General features: G+C 45.1%; 1 protein-coding gene across 1 annotated transcript in view; it reads left to right on the forward strand.

The window, feature by feature from the left end:
- The window catches only part of ZNF346 (zinc finger protein 346), a 72,202-nt gene extending 55,426 nt beyond the window's left edge, over nt 1-16,776 (forward strand). The window contains exons 7-9 of the mRNA XM_035015070.1: nt 2,963-3,196; nt 10,345-10,438; nt 13,072-16,776. Of these exons, the coding sequence (XP_034870961.1) occupies nt 2,963-3,196; nt 10,345-10,438; nt 13,072-13,159 (416 nt within the window). The 3' untranslated portion in view covers nt 13,160-16,776. The remainder of the gene's footprint in view (nt 1-2,962; nt 3,197-10,344; nt 10,439-13,071) is intronic.

A 16,776-nucleotide genomic window follows, 5' to 3' on the forward strand; every position in this document is an offset into this window, starting at 1 on the left:
TAAGGAACCTAGGACTTAACAGATGCTCAGTAAATGACAGCTGCTGCTGTTAGTATTATCACCATCATCGAGATAGCCAGGATAAGTGGAATCCCCTTATGAAACGTAGTATTTGCTCAGGCATCCACCATCTGGAGCATGTCATTGGCCTTGCTTATGGTTTGTTCATCATTGAGTTATACTAGTACTAATGGCTTTTGTTTAAAACTTCATGTTGGGGGCGCCTGGCTGGCTCAGTCAGTGCAGCATGTGACTCCTGATCTTGGGGTCGTGAGTTCGAGCCCCACGTTATATGTAGAGATTGCTAAAAAATAAATAAATAAATAAAGTCGGTGTTGGTACCATGAATGGTACCAAAGAGATTAAAACATTAGGCCAAGGGAACTACCTTAAGAACAGAACTTTATAAGGTCATTTATCTTTATATGGATTGATCTTTTCCATAAATGGGAAAATTCCCTGGAATATTCCAGGTCCCAAAGATTCCATACAAAAAGATTATTTTCCATATTCATTTTTAGCCTTTGCCACATACAGATAAGTTTTGATATAGTTGTAATCAAAGTGCATCTACCATTTGTATACTGCTTTTACTTTTCAGAGAATTTTGTAGTTTAAGCACATTTCCATGTTATTATGTGAGTGTAGAACTCTATTTCTGAAATTAAACATTTTTCTAATGTAAAAGTAATAGAAGCATGTTGTAGAAAATATGGAAAATATAGGTATATGAAAAGAAAATGTACCTATAATTTTACCACTCAGAGATAACCACTGTTAACATTTTGGAGTAGTGTTTCTCCTCTAATCTTTTGTTATGTGTATGTGTGTATATCTGTGTGTATAGTTGTTTTATGTATATCCAGATTAAATCCATATATATGTCCATATAAACAAAGAATACTTTAAATAGCCTTATCATGTTTATAAAAATGATACTATGCATACTCGCTATGAGTAATTCTAGCGCAAACAATGCAAAAAGTACAAAGAAGAAAGTAAAATATCCCCCAAATCCTACCACCAAAAGAGAAATGCTATTAATATATTGGTGACATTTTCAGAATACCAGTAACACATAAAGACTGTGCATATATCTTTTAACATTGATAAGATCATATTGTGTGTGTGATTTTATACACTTTCTGTTTAATATAACATTTGTATTTCCCCATGTTATTAAAAACTTTTTATAAACATTTTAATGACTATATAATAGCCCATCATACCATATTTAACCATTCCTCTAATGTTGAACATTTCCCCCTTCCCCTTTTTTGATATTTATAAATAACAGTACAGCAAACACCCCTGTAGAATACTCTTTACATACTTCCAGCTGTTTCCTAAGAGAAGACGCCCATAATTGTTATTTTTTGGACGTCCATAAAGCGGTTCCTCCAACTTTACTTAACCATTTACCTCTGATGTTTCTCTTCAATATCTTTTAAAGAATGACCTTTTTATGTTTTAACAACCATTATTGTCTCTCCTCCCTTTCTGATGTGAAAAATCTACATTCATTGTAGAAAAGTTGGAAAATACTGAAATGCACCCTTTTACTCTATGCCTTTGGCCTTTTTTCCATGCATCACCAGTATGTTTTTTCATTTGTTTATTTTACAAAATTGAGGACATAAGAAACAGATTGCTGTGTAACCTGCTTTTTTTAAACATAACACCACATACTGAATATTTTCTCATATATTAAATATTCTACAACATGTGCATTACTTTTCAAGTGACTTGCTGAAACAATGGACAGGGAAAGTTAGTGGTCAGGGAAATTGAGATTCCTATGCTGGAAAACCATTGTGAGAAAAGCCAGCAAGTTTCCTCTGGCTTGCTAAAAATCCTCAAAACTTCCCCCATTGAAGTGGTCCAGGGATGAACAAGCATCTGAGCCATCGATCTGAGTGCTGCTGAGCCCCACTTCTCTTCTACCATTGGTGGGGGTTCTAGGCCACATTTTTAAAGCAGTGGTTACTAGGTTGACACCATTCTAGCCACGTGGACTCATTAGTGAGTCTTGGCATCCACTCCATAAAGCAGCAGTCTTGCCTGCCATCAGTATCAAGATATATGTTGACCCACAGGAGGCTTATGCATATGCCTATAACAGATTCTGATTAACTGAATTCATTGACCAAAGCCAGGGATGTTTTCTGAAGGTGGAAGCATGATCTGTAGCCCTCAGGTTACCCTACCACATTCTGGCAGCCTGGCATAGCAAAGACAGCATGGTCTTTAGGGTCACACAGACAGGTTCACTCACTAGCAGGGTGATCTTGGACAAGTCACTTTACCCATCTGAACCTTGGTTTTTCTCTATAATGTGGCAAAATGATATCTATCTCATGGGATAGTTCTGAGGACCAAAGGAGGAAATAATATATACAAAGCATGTAACTAAATGTCAGTGTCATCCCCTCTCTCCCCTACTCAGCCTGGAAGGCAGTGTAACCCAAAAGGCCTTCCCTAGTATGGTTGCCTTTTCTAAATGACCCTCCAGGTCCTCAGGCCCTCAGTTGCTACATCTGTGCATTGGCTCCCAGCTCTGTAACTAGGGCACTTTGAGGATGGGACTAAAACACCCAGGTTTCTTGTCCCACTTGCTGTGAAGTTCTTGGGAATTCTGAGGGATAAAAAGACTACAAACATGTACGTTTCTAGTCTGTTGTAATTGGGCAACTTGATAGCAGAAGCCTCCTCAGAATATGAGATAATCAGGATTCATGTACCTGAAGTAGTGAAAGCTGCTGATCAAGTAGCTGGTCTTTGAGCTCCCCCAAATCTTCCCAATTTTCCCAATTAGAGAAGGCTTTCCGTGTGTGTCACACAGGCAGAGTGCCACATCTGCAAGTGTGATTAGTGACCCAGCCTTTCTTTCCATTCAGCAGACTAGAAAGCTTGGCACCTTCTGGGTCTTTTCATTGTTTCTGTTTGAACTCTCTCACCGCAGCTCTGTCGAAACGCCTTACAAACCCTTTCCTTGTGGCCTCCACCTTAGCCTTGCACCAGAATAGAGAGATGATAGACCCAGACAAGTTCTGCAGCCTCTGCCATGCGACTTTCAACGACCCTGTCATGGCTCAACAACATTATGTGGGCAAGAAACACAGGAAACAGGAAACCAAGCTCAAACTCATGGCACACTATGGGCGGCTGGCAGACCCTGCTGTCACTGACTCATCAGGTAAGAGGGCCCAGCTCACACCCAGAGCTGGATCAGGGCCTGACCACTGGAGTTCCCCAGACTACCAAAGCTGTGCCCTTTCTTCCTTACATCTAAAGCAGGCGTTGCAAACTCAAATGCCTGCAGAAACCAGACAGGAAATTTAAATAAGTGAAAGAGCCAAGAGGGGATTTGATCAGCGGAAGAGTACATGCGTCTCCTAGGCAGCTCCAGCTAGTTACTACCATATCTTCCGTTTTTCAAAAGACTCTAGAAAGTCAGATTTCTTTAAGAATTCCCCTCATTTTTAGGAGCGCCAGGCTGGCTCAGTCAGTAGACCATATGACTCTTGGTCTTGGGGTTCTGAGTTCAAGCCCCACGTTGGGTGTAGAGATTACTTAAAGATAAAATCTTAAAAAAAAAAGAAAAGAAAAGAAAAAGCCCCTCAGTTTTAAATGTGCTACCCAATTTTAAAAATGTTAAACCCTGTGTGAGTCAAACCTGTCTGCAAGCCAGATTTGGGCCAAGGGCCACCAGTTTGCAACCTCTGATTTAAGCTCCCTGTCATCCACATTCCTGTGTGAAGACCTCAGTAGCCTCTGTCAGATTTTAGAGTGTCCTCAGGGCCCCTCATCTCTCAGCAGCTCAGGCCTGCCTATATTCTTGGGATAGTGTGGTAAAGGACACCACTCTGACTCAGAGAACATTAGTTTTTCCCTGACTTCAAGATGCCAGTCAGCATCACAGGAGTAAGCATTCATGAAGAGTTAAGAGCCCTTCCCAATCACAGTAACTACTTAGGGCTTATAATAAGAGGAGGGGAGGGGAAGATTATTATTTTCTCTTTCATTCAGTCAGTACATGTTTATTGAGCGCCTACTGTTTTCCCTCATTGAGGGAACAGTCCCTGTCTCCTGGAGCCTACATGAGCATTCAGTGGGTCCTCAGGGTTTCCACCTAGGCCATGGAGATGCAGCACCAGACAGTCAACTCTTGAGGCCCCCAGGGCATCCAAGTACAAACAACTTGGCCTCAGGGAACCTGCTGCTCAGGGTCATCTGTGCTCTTGCCACAGTCCTGGAAAGGTGAACACCCAAATGTTGTAGATGTTCCAGGCCACATATGAGCAAGGGGAGAGATCATGCCTCTCTAACAACCCCCAAACCCAAAGCAGCCATTCAAAACAGGTCATCACTGAGCAGTACTGACAAGATGAGATGGGCATGAAACAGTGGCTTCAGCAGGGTGCTAAGGAGTGTTCTTCCAGTGCCACTGAAGGACCTTGCTTTATAAACCTCTTCAAAATTGGATATTTACAGGGCGCCTGGGTGGCTCAGTTGGTTAAGCGTCTGCCTTCAGCTCAGGTCATGATCCCGGGGTCCTGGGATCGAGTCCCACGTCAGAAGCCCGCTTCTCCCTCTGCCTGCCACTCCCCCTGCTTGTGCTCTCACTCGCTCGCTCTCTGTCAAATAAATAAATAAATAAAATCTTTAAAAAAGAAAAAACAAAAACAAAATTGGATATTTACATAGTGTTCCCACATAGAAGTAATGCCTTCCCCTTTAACAGGATCAGCCCCATATGCTGAGGAATCTGGAGACTTCAGAACCAAGCTCCTCAGAACCCTTCTTCTCCTTCTTCTTTTTTTTTTTTAAAGATTTTATTTATTTGAGAGAGAGAGTGTATGAGAGGGAAGAGGGTCAGAGGAAGAAGCAGACTCCCCACTGAGCAGGGAGCCCGATGCGGGACTCGATCCTGGGACTCCAGGATCATGACCTGAGCCGAAGGCAGTTGCTTAACCGACTGAGCCACCCAGGCGCCCCAGAACCCTTCTTCTATGACACCCTCCTATTTTGGCCTGAGACTGATAGAGACAACATAGCATCCAGCCGGCATGACCCAGGGTTCTCTTGCAGCTTACCCTTCTTTGCTCCAGCTCCTGGCCCTCCTTTATTTGGCCCTGCCCTGGTCATTTTCTCACTATCTCTGTCCACTGCCAGGACTTAGACCCTGCTGTGTTTTAGGCTGCTTATCTTAACTTGTATCCATTCTATTATCTTAAGCCAAAGTCTCCTTCCTATATCTACTCCTCCATTTGTCTAAGACTAATTACCATACTTAATCCTAGAACTGTATCCTAGGTCCTTTCTTCTTGCTTAAGGCATCTGACTGCTTTACAGACCAGCCAAAATTTTTCATGAGAACCTAGGCAGGGGGCAGGGGTATCACACCCCCTTTGATATTAACATATATATTATAATTTAATTCCCTCAGCATTCCTAAAAATAGGTATGATTTTTTCCATTTCACAGATAAAGAAGTTGAGACTCAGAGTGACTTGCCTAAGGTCAAACAGCTGATAGGACCTGATGTTGTTAAGTGACAGTATCAGTCTGTGTCTCTGGCTCTGTCTGGCTCCAAAACTTACACTCCTTCCCCCTGCCTCCAGCTCTGAGTATACTTGGCAGGAGGCTTTCCAACTACAGGGCATCAGTAGAGGCACTGAACGCACTCTGACCCCCTTCTTACCCACAGAGTGGGATGCTGATCTAGGATATGCAAAGCAGTGGCTTGAGCTGACAGGGACTTCGCCTTAGTAAAGGTTTTAGGTTTGTTAGCAGCTTGACTTTTCCCTGCTGGCCTCTGCCAAAACTTGTTTGTTCATTCAATCAGTCAGTCATCCTATACTTACCTGCGGCTGCTGCACTCCAGGCTTAAGCTAGATGCTCTCACATGTAATTACCTGATTTAATCCTCACAGCAGCTCTGTTGTGCAAGTTTGATTATCCCCATTTTACAAATGAGGTCATTAGGATCAGAAAGATGAGGTGATTTGTCCTGAGTCCCACACTAGGCAGCAGCAGGCAGAGCCAGCATTGAAACTCAGGTCAAGTTCTATGTTGGGTCCAGAGAATAGTTTCCATGGGGCTCTTGTCAAAGTGTTTCCTGACAAGTATGGGTCAAATGTGAGATGACCCAGAGTGTCCAGATCTCTCCCCCAAGCAGAAGCTGCAGCATCCACCAAGCAGAGCAAAGACTTGGGAGTTTGCTTTGTAATTAAGGCTCATATGTCTCTTGTTTATCCAAGAATACCATAACTAAAGCCTGCATTTCAGGCAGTCACATCCTTCCAAATGCCAGAGCAGAGGTTACTGCGATCCTCCTCTGCTTTACCCCCATCGCTTTCTCTCCCTACTTAAGGGCCTTTCCTCCTACATAGAACAGGTCTGCTTTCTCTGCCCCATACTGATCCCTCTGGTTTCTTCAACCACTACATAGGACAGGTTTTCAGGTCTTGTTAAATTCATATATAGCCAAGAAATATTTGTTGGGTTCTTTCCTAATATATGCCAGGCATTGTATGTATGGTAGTAAATAAGACAGGTATTGCCCATGTTCTTATGGAGCTTAGAGGTTAGCAGAGAAGATAGGCATTGATCAAATAACTAAACAAATGGGGCACCTGGATGGCTCAGTCAGGAGAGTGTGTGACTCTTTTTTTTTTTTTTTTAAGATTTTATTTATTTATTTGTCAGAGAGAGCACAAGCAGGGGGAGCAGCAGGCAGAGGGAGAAGCAGGCTCCCCTCCGAGCAGGGAGCTCGATGCGGGACTCAATCCCAGGACCCTGGGATCATGACCTGAGCCAAAGGCAGACACTTAACTGACAGCCACCCAGGCATCCTGAGTGTACAACTCTTTTTTTTTTTTTTTTTAAAGATTTTATTTATTTGACAGAGAGGGATACAGCGAGAGAGGGAACACAAGCAGTGGGAGTGGGAGAGGGAGAAGCAGGCTTCCCGCGGAGCAGGGAGCCCGATGCAGGGCTCGATCCCAGGACCCTGGGATCATGACCCGAGCCGAAGGCAGACACTTAACGACTGAGCCACCCAGGCGCCCCCTGAGTGTACAACTCTTGATCTCAGGTTTGTAAGTTTGAGCCCCATGTTGGGTGTAGAGATTACTTAAAAATAAAATATTAAAGAAAAAGAAAATGGGGCACCGGGGTAGAGCAGTCGGTTAAGCGTCTGACTCTTGGTTTCGGCTAAGGTCATGATCTCAGGTTGTGAGATTGAGCCCAGCACTGGGCTCTGCCCCCAGCTTGGATTCTGCTTAAGATTCTCTCTGCCCGGGGCGCCTGGGTGGCTCAGTTGGTTAAGCGTCTGCCTTCGGCTCGGGTCATGATCCCGGGGTCCTGGGATCGAGCCCCACATCGGGCTCCCCGCTCAGCGGGGAGCCTGCTCCTCCCTCTCTTTCTGCTGCTCCCCCTGCTTGTGCTCTATACCTCTCTCTCTCAAATAAATAATAAAGTTTAAAAAAAAAAAATTCTCTCTGCCCCTCCCCCCTGCTCTTGCTCTCTTTCTCTCAAATAAATAAATAAATCTTTTATTTATTTATTTATTTATTTTAAGATTTGATTTATTCATTTGAGACACAAAGATACAGAGAGAGAGAGAGAGCATGAGCAGTGGGAGAGGCAGAGGGAGAGGAAGAAGCAGACTCCCCGCTGAGTCAGAAGCCCGATGTGGGACTCGATTCCAGGACCCTGGGATCATGACCTGAGCCGAAGGCAGACTCTTAACCATCTGAGCCACCCAGGTGCCCCTAAATAAATCTTTTAAAAAGTGGGGGGGTACCTAGGTAGCTCAATTGGTTGAGCACCCAGCTCTTGATTTTGGCTCAGGTCATGATCTCAGAGCCCTGGGATTGAGCCCCACATCTGGCTCCGTGGGGAATCTGCTTGGGATTCTCTCCCTCCCTCTCCCTCTGCCCCTCCCCCCCCCTGCTTGTGCACATGTGTGCACTCTCTCTCTCTCTCAAATAAATAGACAAATCTTTAAAAAAAAAAAAAAAAAGGAAACATGGGATAACTTAAGATGGGGAGCAGGGATCAAGGAAGGTTTCCCAGAGTGTAAGGAGAAAATAGTGTTGGGCAAAACGATTCTGGGAAGATGAGCAAGCATCCAGTCATGGTGGTGTTGGTCATGTTAAGGATTTGGGCCTTTATCCTAAGAGCATTGGGAAGCCACTGACAGTTTAAGCATTATTAGATCATTCTGCTTACAAAGTGGAGAATGTTTTGGAACAGGGAGGAAGGGGAGTGTGGAGACCCCAGCAATGAGGATATTGTAGTAATTCATACTGGAGAAGATGGGAGCTTGGACTAAGGTAGCAGTGGAGAAGGTAGACAGAAGTAGATGGATTCAAGAACTATTTGGAAGTAAAATTGCCCGGATTTGGTTGTCAAATGTGGGAGGCAAGGGGCGCCTGGCTGGCTCAGTCAGTAGGGCATGCAGTTCTTGATCTTGGAGTTGTGAGTTCAAGCCCCATGTTGGGTGTAAGAGATTACATAAAAATAAAATCTTTACCAAAAAAATGTGGGAGGTGAAGAAAAGGGAATAGTCAAGAATGGTGACCAGGTTTAGTCTTAAGCTATTAGGTGGATAGCCAGGTTTCATCAGCTTAAGTTTAAGATGCCCATTAGATATCCAAGTAGACAGTTGGATATATAGCTCTAAACCTCAAAGGAAGGGTCTGGGTTAGAGATACTGCCATTTGGTAGGTCAGTAGATGTTAAATATTGGTAGTTTCGTATGTTTTAGGTGGTAAAGTCAGGGGAATGAATCAGACCCCCTAGAGAGTTTAGAGAGAGAAGAGCTGAGGGTCTAAAATAAAGGCTTCTGGAAATTCTGTCCATTAATGTCTTAAAAGGACCTGAATTCTGATTGCAATAATTTTCCCCTTAAATTCTTTTAAGGGATGTGTCTTCCAGGACATACCTGAAGATACAAAGGAAACAAATGTAGCTGGGAACATTGGCTAGTTTGTTGGAGTAGAGGCGATCATTTGTGTTCACAGTAGCTACAGCAGCCATAATAGAAGGCTGGTTAAAAGATACTCTCCACCTCTTTACCAGACTGACACGCTGAACCCATAAGAGTAAAATAATACTAGTGATGAAAGCTCACATTTGTTGAGCACTTACTATGTGTCAAATGCTTTTACTTAAATCATTACAATAACCTTATGAGGTTGATACTAATATTAACCTCATTTTATAGGTAAGGAACCTGAGTCTCAGAGAAGCCCCACTTTTACAAATGAGGAAACCAAATCTCAGAGAGGTTAAGTAACTGGCCTGTGGTCCTACAGGTAAGAAATGATAGAGCTGGGATTTGAGCCTAGGTGATCTCACTCCGGAGTTGTGAAACTTTAGGATGGCAGATGATTGGAAAAATGTCAGAACCGGAGGGCTCTTGAAGTTATGTGTACAGCTGCCTTTCTTGTACAGCTAATATTTGGCACCCTAGAATAAGTACAACCTTTGTGGCCAGCCAAGCCTGAGTTTGCCACTTCCTAACTCTGTGTTCTTAGACATGTGACTGTGCCTTATTTTCCTCACCTATAAAATAATGGTAATGATTCTCACAGGATCATTGTGAGGGCCAGACAAAATTATTTAGTGTGTATGGCCTATATCAGGTACTTGGTTAATAATGCTGCTTTTTATTATAAGTATTATGGTTATAAGTTATGGTGTAATTGGCTTATAGTTGAGAAAAGTTGAGGATCAGAAAGTGGAAGGGATTTAGCCAAGATCACATGTAGGCAGAGCCAGGAGTCCAGCTCCATATCTTGGCTCCTGACCCATGCTCTCTACTAGACCATGTAGACAAAGACCATTTTGTCATTGGATCAACCATGGTAGTAAGACAGGGTGTCTGTGGGCCCCAAGGTAGAAAGACATTAATTTTCGTAGCAGGCATTCTCATTATTACTATTATTGCAAGCCCAAGGAGAGTGACAGTTTCCCAGAGATCTCTCAGTGAAAGGCATTCTTAGCACAGTTAGAAGTAGAAAAGACAGTTAGACCAAATGTCACCTCTTTGTTCTGTCAGTCTTTTATTTACTCAACAGACAGCTACTCTGCACCAGGTCCAGTGCTGGGGATGCTGCAGGGGATGAGGAGGTTCCCAACCCCAGGAAGTACATAGGCACACAGCCTGTGTCCCCATGAGCAATGAGGCCTCCGGGATTCTCATCAGGGCCAACCAGCTAACCTCACCCCACCATCCGTCATCCTCAGAAGGGCATTTACTGTCAAAAGCAGCAGTCCCCGGGTCCCATTTTATTGGATAACTAAGCACCTTGATTTTTGTGTGTGTTTCAGCTGGGAAGGGCTACCCCTGCAAGACGTGTAAGATAGTACTGAACTCCATAGAACAGTATCAAGCTCATGTCAGCGGCTTCAAACACAAGAACCAGTGAGTAATCGTCCTTTGAAACTCAAGGGTCTGCAACAAGAACTCAGGTGTTCTAAATAAAAACAAAGCCAAGTATTCCTTTGCTAAAATGGAATCCTGGCAGCCTTTTCTCAGTCAACAAAAGATCAATCAGTTAACAGAAAGAAGTGTCTCCTCTTTAAGTTTGTCTCCCGTCAGCTTCTCTGCAGCCTTTGGACCTGCTGGGCTGAAGGTTTTAGTAGAGAAACATAGTTTCCTTGGTGGTCTCCTAAAAGTACTTAGGTTTTCTGCCCTTTAACAGTCTGACTAGGGAAGCTTTTTTTTGTTCCCACCACCGGCACAAAGAACCTATTCTTGATTGTCATCAATTTTGTGGCAAGAGCTCCCTCTATGGGTTATTACCAAATATGACCAGGTTTGTTCATTCCTAGACCAAATATTTATTGAACACCCTCTGAGTGGTGGCCAGAGACCCAGGCCCTGCTCTCATGACCTTACATTCTGATGGGAGGAGACAAACAATAAACAAGTAAACAACCAATAATTACAAATTGTGATAAGTGCTTTGAAGGAAAGAGGTAAACAGAATCAGTCATCTGTTCATATAAACCTTGAAAATGACTAACATTCTTTGAGCCCCTATTCTGTTACAGGGCATATGCCAAGTAAATTCTCTCAGGTAGGGCGCCTGGGTGGCTCAGTCGGTTAAGCGTCTGCCTTCGGCTCAGGTCATGATCCCAGGGTCCTGGGATTGAGTCCCACATCGGGCTCCCTGCTCTGTGGGGAGCCTGCTTCTCCCTCTCCTCCCCACTTGTGCTCTCCCTCTCACTATCTCTGTCTCTCTCTCTCTCAAATAAATAAAATCTAAAAAAAAAAAAAAATTCTCTCAGGTAATCCTCACAACAGCCCTAAGAAGAAGGAATTATTACAGACAGAGGCAGCCACCATTCCAAGTGATAGTATGAGGCAGAGCCTATAATTCAAACTAAAGCTTGTCTGGCTCACAGCACACTCCTCCAAGGCTTCATGCTTACAAGGAGGTTGTGGCACCATGCGATATGAGGAGGCTAGGGCCTAGCCAGGGGAGGGCTCGCGTGGGTGTGTCCCTTCCTCTCAGAAGGGAACTGGGTAGTGTGGACAGTGTGCCACTACGTAACTTTCTGAGATGGGAATATCCCCATTTTATAGATGAGGAAACTGAGTTTCAGGCAAGCAAGTCTACTAAAATGATTTCTTTGACTTTGGTGGTAGGTTCCGTATTGCTCACAGAGCTGAATGAATTAAAGGTGGTGGAAACACAGAATATTAGAGTCAAAATGTCCTTGGTCCTCTCTGCCTGAAGTTTCCCCTCCCACATTGCAGCAGGTCTTCTTATTTATTTGTATATATATCTTAAATTGGGAGGACTCTTGAGGCTTCTTTTCGATATGAACTTGACACAAGCCCCTGCAATCCAGCGGGTGGGGCTCACTCCCATTTCAGCACACCCTCCTTGCAGCTTGACTGGTGGCAGTTTCAGTAGACCGCCTGGAACCAGCCAGAGCCCTACCCTGGGGCTACCCGGTCTTGAAAATGCTAGAGTTTACCATTTTCTTCCTACACTTTGAGCTATGGGACTTTGGGTGAGTCAGTAAACCTCTCTGAACCCAGTTCCTTTTCTGTGATATTATAGATAAAATTTGTTGAACACCTAATTTAATCTCATTTAATTCGCAATAGCAGCTCTGAATTAAAGACACACAAACCCTCCTTTTCCAACCCAAGGAAACCTTACGTCAGGTAGGTTAAGTGACTTGCCCAAGATTGCACAGTTACTTGGAGTTAGACCCAGAATTCAAATCTTTTGATTCCAAAGTGCATTCATTGTGCTCTGCCATTCCACGTGGAGCTTGACATGAAAGTTAGAGATAATGTATGTGTAGTGCTAGTACCAAAAGGGGAGCTATTAGAGGTAAGCTTCATTCATTCCACAAATATTTATTGAGTACCTATTATGTGCCAGGCCCTGTTTGGGGCACTAGGGCTACAGTAGGAACCAAGACCAGTAGTGTGCCCTGATCTTTTGGATCCCTATCTAGTGGTAGAAGCAGATCCTAAACAAATCCATAAACAAATAAGACAATATCAGGTGTTGCTAGATGCTCAGAGAGTGGGATGGAGAGTGACAGGAGAGCCACTTTTGACTCAGTGTGCGGGAGAGAATGATCAGTCTGTACTATCCAGGTCATATAGGGTCATATAGAGCCCTGTAGGCAGAATAAATGGCTTGATATAGTGGAGAGACATGGACTGCCATCCTGAATCATCCACACTTTCAGAAAGCTTATGGGGCAGGGGGGATTTTTTAGAATAACTAGAAACAACAATAAAAAGCTTACTGGGGGCAGGTGACTTAAACTTTCTGAACTCTAGTTTCCTCATATATAAAAGGGGGGTACTATCTCCCCCCCTTGGAGAATTGCCATGAGGATGAAATAGGATGCTGGAAGCAAAGCATTGTGCAAGGCATGCAGTGGCCCTCAGTAAAGGAGAGCTGCCCTCCTTATTACTCCAAGGCCCTGGAAGAGCTGTACTCTCTTTAGAATCAACTACCTGGAGCATCAGCCCAGCCGCCACAAACTGACCCTGTGCATTTATTCCTTCTCAAATTACAGGTCACCAAAAACAATGACATCACCCCTGGGCCAGATTCCAGTGCAAAGGCAGACCATTCAGAAAGACTCAGCCACCTTGGAAGACTAGAGATGTTTCTGTCTGGCATCCCAGGTTGAACCAGCCATGAGCCAGCTTCCCGTGACCATGGTCAGCCCTTGGCTCCCTCTTCCTCGTTTCTTATACCTGGAGAACATGTAGGCCTAAGGCAGGAGTGGGCCACAGGTAGCCTCTGATTGGTCCAGGGAAATCCACCCCTGCTTTTCCCCTTTGGAGTGGGCCCTGTAGGTCAGGACAAGGGAAGGGGGTGAATCCTGAGAGGACTTGGGGCCTCACAGGGTAGTAGTTTGGAGGATGGCCTTTCCCCTTCCCCAGCCTCTTTGGGCCATATGTCATGAGCCCCAGGCCTGTCTTTCCTCTGCAGGTCAGTTTTGAACCAGTCTCTGCAGTTAAAGAACTGAGCTCTCCCTGGGCTCTAGGCAGCTCCAGTGAAACCTGGCGCTTTCACACCAGACCTTGGCCTAGGTGGGAAAGGGTAGATGGAAATGGCTGCTCCATGGACACTTTGAGCTAATATGACACTCCCCTTTCGCCAAAAAGTACAGGCTTTCCCGAGCCTGCGACCAGATGCTGGCCAGTTAGACAGCTTTCTGCCCACTGTGCAGTTTCCTCCTGGAGCAGTGATACAGTCCTGGCAGAGCAGTGCTGTCCTTCCTGCCCCTTCTCCACAGTCCCTGAATGGTGCTAAGGATCTGCAGCCGCTGGGGAAAAGCTAGAGCTGGAGGAGGCCTCAGTACCCTGTGGGGTCATGGAAAGCTCCGGGCGGGGGGGGGCTTTCCCCTCCTCTGTCGGAGAGGTGCTCTGACCCAGGGACATGTGGGCAAGTCCCCACATGCAAAGTCCTTTGATGGTTCTGTGCCATGAAGGCAAACCGCCTCGTGCCAGCCCAGCTCTGAGGTGCGTTGCTGCTCCTGGCTCCCTAGCCCTCTCCTTCTCCTCAGGCAGCAGACCACCTGCCCAGGTTGCTGTGGTGCTAGCCCTCTCCCATCATCCACCAGGAGATTCCTGGGTACCGGGGAACAGGATAGGACCCCCAGGGAAAGAAAAGAGAGCTGGTACAGGTTTCTGCAATGAGGAAAAAGATGTTTCCCAGGCCCCAAGCTTCGATTTCTCCAGCTCTGCTGTGTTTTATAGCCGAGGACTTCACTGGGAGTGGATTTTTCCTTGTAGCTTTCAAGCAGGAATTCCAAGGAGTGTCACCATCATAGGCCCCTCTTCATTGAGTCAGAGAAGCCCCTAGCTGCTCTCATGGCCCCGTCCCCCGATTGCCTGTCCCTTTGCCTGTGAAATGCCTTTACGTATTGTGTATGGGTGTGTGTGCGTGTGCTTATGCTCTGTCTCTTGGTCACTGAAGCATCTAAATAAAGAATTTCTCCCATGAGCCAGACTGCAACTTAACAGACCTGGGATTTGGTGCCAGATTGCCGTTGGATCTAATATATGTGTCATGACCGCTTACCCTCACCCCTCTCAGACTCCCAGGGCTCTAAATACTGATCTTAAGAGGTGGCACAGAGATAAACATCTAAATTGCTTGGCAACCTTGTTGAAGCCTTCCCAGGTGCCCTAAACTTAATACCACTTCATCCAGTCATCTACTTCCTCCTGTCACTGAGGGCTTTATGGAGGTCTTTAGGGGGGTTAAGCTGAGAATCTACGTTGTTTGAGAGGATCATTCTGGCTGTTCGGTGAAGAAGAGATGCAGGGGAGCAGGACAAGAGACAGACGGGGAAGCCAAAATGGAGGCTGTGTCCAGTATGGCTCTCTCCAGGCTAATCCCTTCAGGGCTGAGACCTAGTGTCTTTCATCTCTACTTCTCTAACGTGGAGTGGTGTGTCATGAAGTGTTTGTTGAATGAATGAATGTATGAATGAATGAGGGTGTATAAGGAAAGATGGCCTTTCCCTACACAGCTCTTACTCGGCACTAGGTTTGTTCCATCAACTTATAGGCCTAGAGATTCTTGCAGGAAGCTTTTCTATGACCCAGAAATGAGCTAGCGAAGGAGTGAGTGTGATGGCCTCAGGAGCCCTTTGTCCAATGTTTGTCTCAGACAGCCAGATCTGAGAAGGGTACCCAGGCAGCCTCAGCCCCCATTCTTCACTCAGCAAACTGTTCTTGGCACCTGCTGTTGACAAGCTGGGAAGGGCCCTACGCGGCCCCCATGGTGGGTTCCCAGCTCTCAGCATTCAAAGCCCAGGACTGTCCCAGCAGTTTCCCTGGAGTCCTTCTTACCTTATCCAGGGTGTCAGAATCAGCCTCATCTATCAGGCAAGGAAATGAAGGGCAGAAGGGTGGATGGGCTGCCAGATCATGAGCCCTTGGCGCATAAGACCTCTTAGTCTGGATTCAGGAGTCTCTGCTAGCCGTGTGCCCAGCCCTGTTGGCAAGAGGGCACAGGGATGAACATTTTCTTGCCATTGGGGAGCTCACACACTATAAAGATCATTATGGCAGTGGTCAGAGGATCATAAAGGGTGCATTGAGAATGCCCAGATGTGGGCACTAACTCACCTAAGGGTATGAAAAAGCTGGAGAAGTTGGGAAACTTGCATTTGATCTGCATAACAGCCTTTTGAACTAGGTAATGATATTCCATTTTATAAAAAAGACTCAAAGAGGTATAGTATTTTGCCCAAGGTCCTGCCACTAAGAAGCAACAAAATGGAGAGTGGAATCCAGTTCTCTAGATTGTTAGTCTGGAACCCTTTCCAAGCAAGGACCAGAATCCTTCCCACAGGACCCCTGGGCCTGTGCCACGCACCTTCTGGCAGGACTATGGTCTTACAGGGCAAGCAACCATAAAATAGATTGGACAAGGCTCAGTGGTTATTTTATATTCCAAGCCCCCCCATACTTCTCATAATTTTACCCAAGATTTCCAGTGTATTAGACTCCAGTTATAACTGTAATAAACTGAATCAAAATGATTAGCTAAAAAGGAAAATTTATTGATTAACCAAATGAAAAATTTCGGTACAGGGATGGCTAGATCCAGGTTCTGACACAGTGTCTTCAGGAAGAATTTAATCTCACTCCGCTTTCCTCTGTGTGGCCTCTTTCTCAGGCGGACTCTCCAGAAGGTAGCAAGATGGCCACTGGCAGCTCCAGGCTTGTATCCTGATAGATAGGCAACTACAGTACAGAAAAAACATCTTTTCTTACTAGTTCCAAGAAAAAATTCTGGATTGATTCATTAGCCAGCTTGGCCCTGTTCCGATTCCTAAACCAATCACTGCGACTAGGGGAAATGGTGCCCTTATTTGGGGCCTGGGAAAGAAGGAGCTCCACCTGAAACACATTGACTGGAAGAGAAAAGAAAGTGTGGGGCTCCTTCCAGACTAAGGGAGAAGAGTGGATGGGGGTGGGCAAAAATAACTGCTTTAAGCCGTACCCAGAAATTGTCTTTATTTAAATACCACTTTTTCCCTTACTTCTGAGCTACATTTCGTAATGTGCTCTAATTTTTCAAGTACAATTTGATAATCCTTACATATGTGTGCACATCTGGGCAGTCACCCTCCAGATCAAGATACAGAACATTGCCAACTCCCCCGAAGTTTCCCTTGTTCCCCTTCCTAGTTATTATCTCCCAGAAGTAAACACTGTTTTGACCTCTATCACCATAAATTAGTTTTGCTTGCTCT

This window comes from Mirounga leonina, unplaced genomic scaffold (assembly GCF_011800145.1).
Source record: "Mirounga leonina isolate KUSES-001 unplaced genomic scaffold, KU_Mleo_1.0 Mir_104, whole genome shotgun sequence".
In the NCBI taxonomy this organism is placed as follows: domain Eukaryota; kingdom Metazoa; phylum Chordata; class Mammalia; order Carnivora; family Phocidae; genus Mirounga; species Mirounga leonina.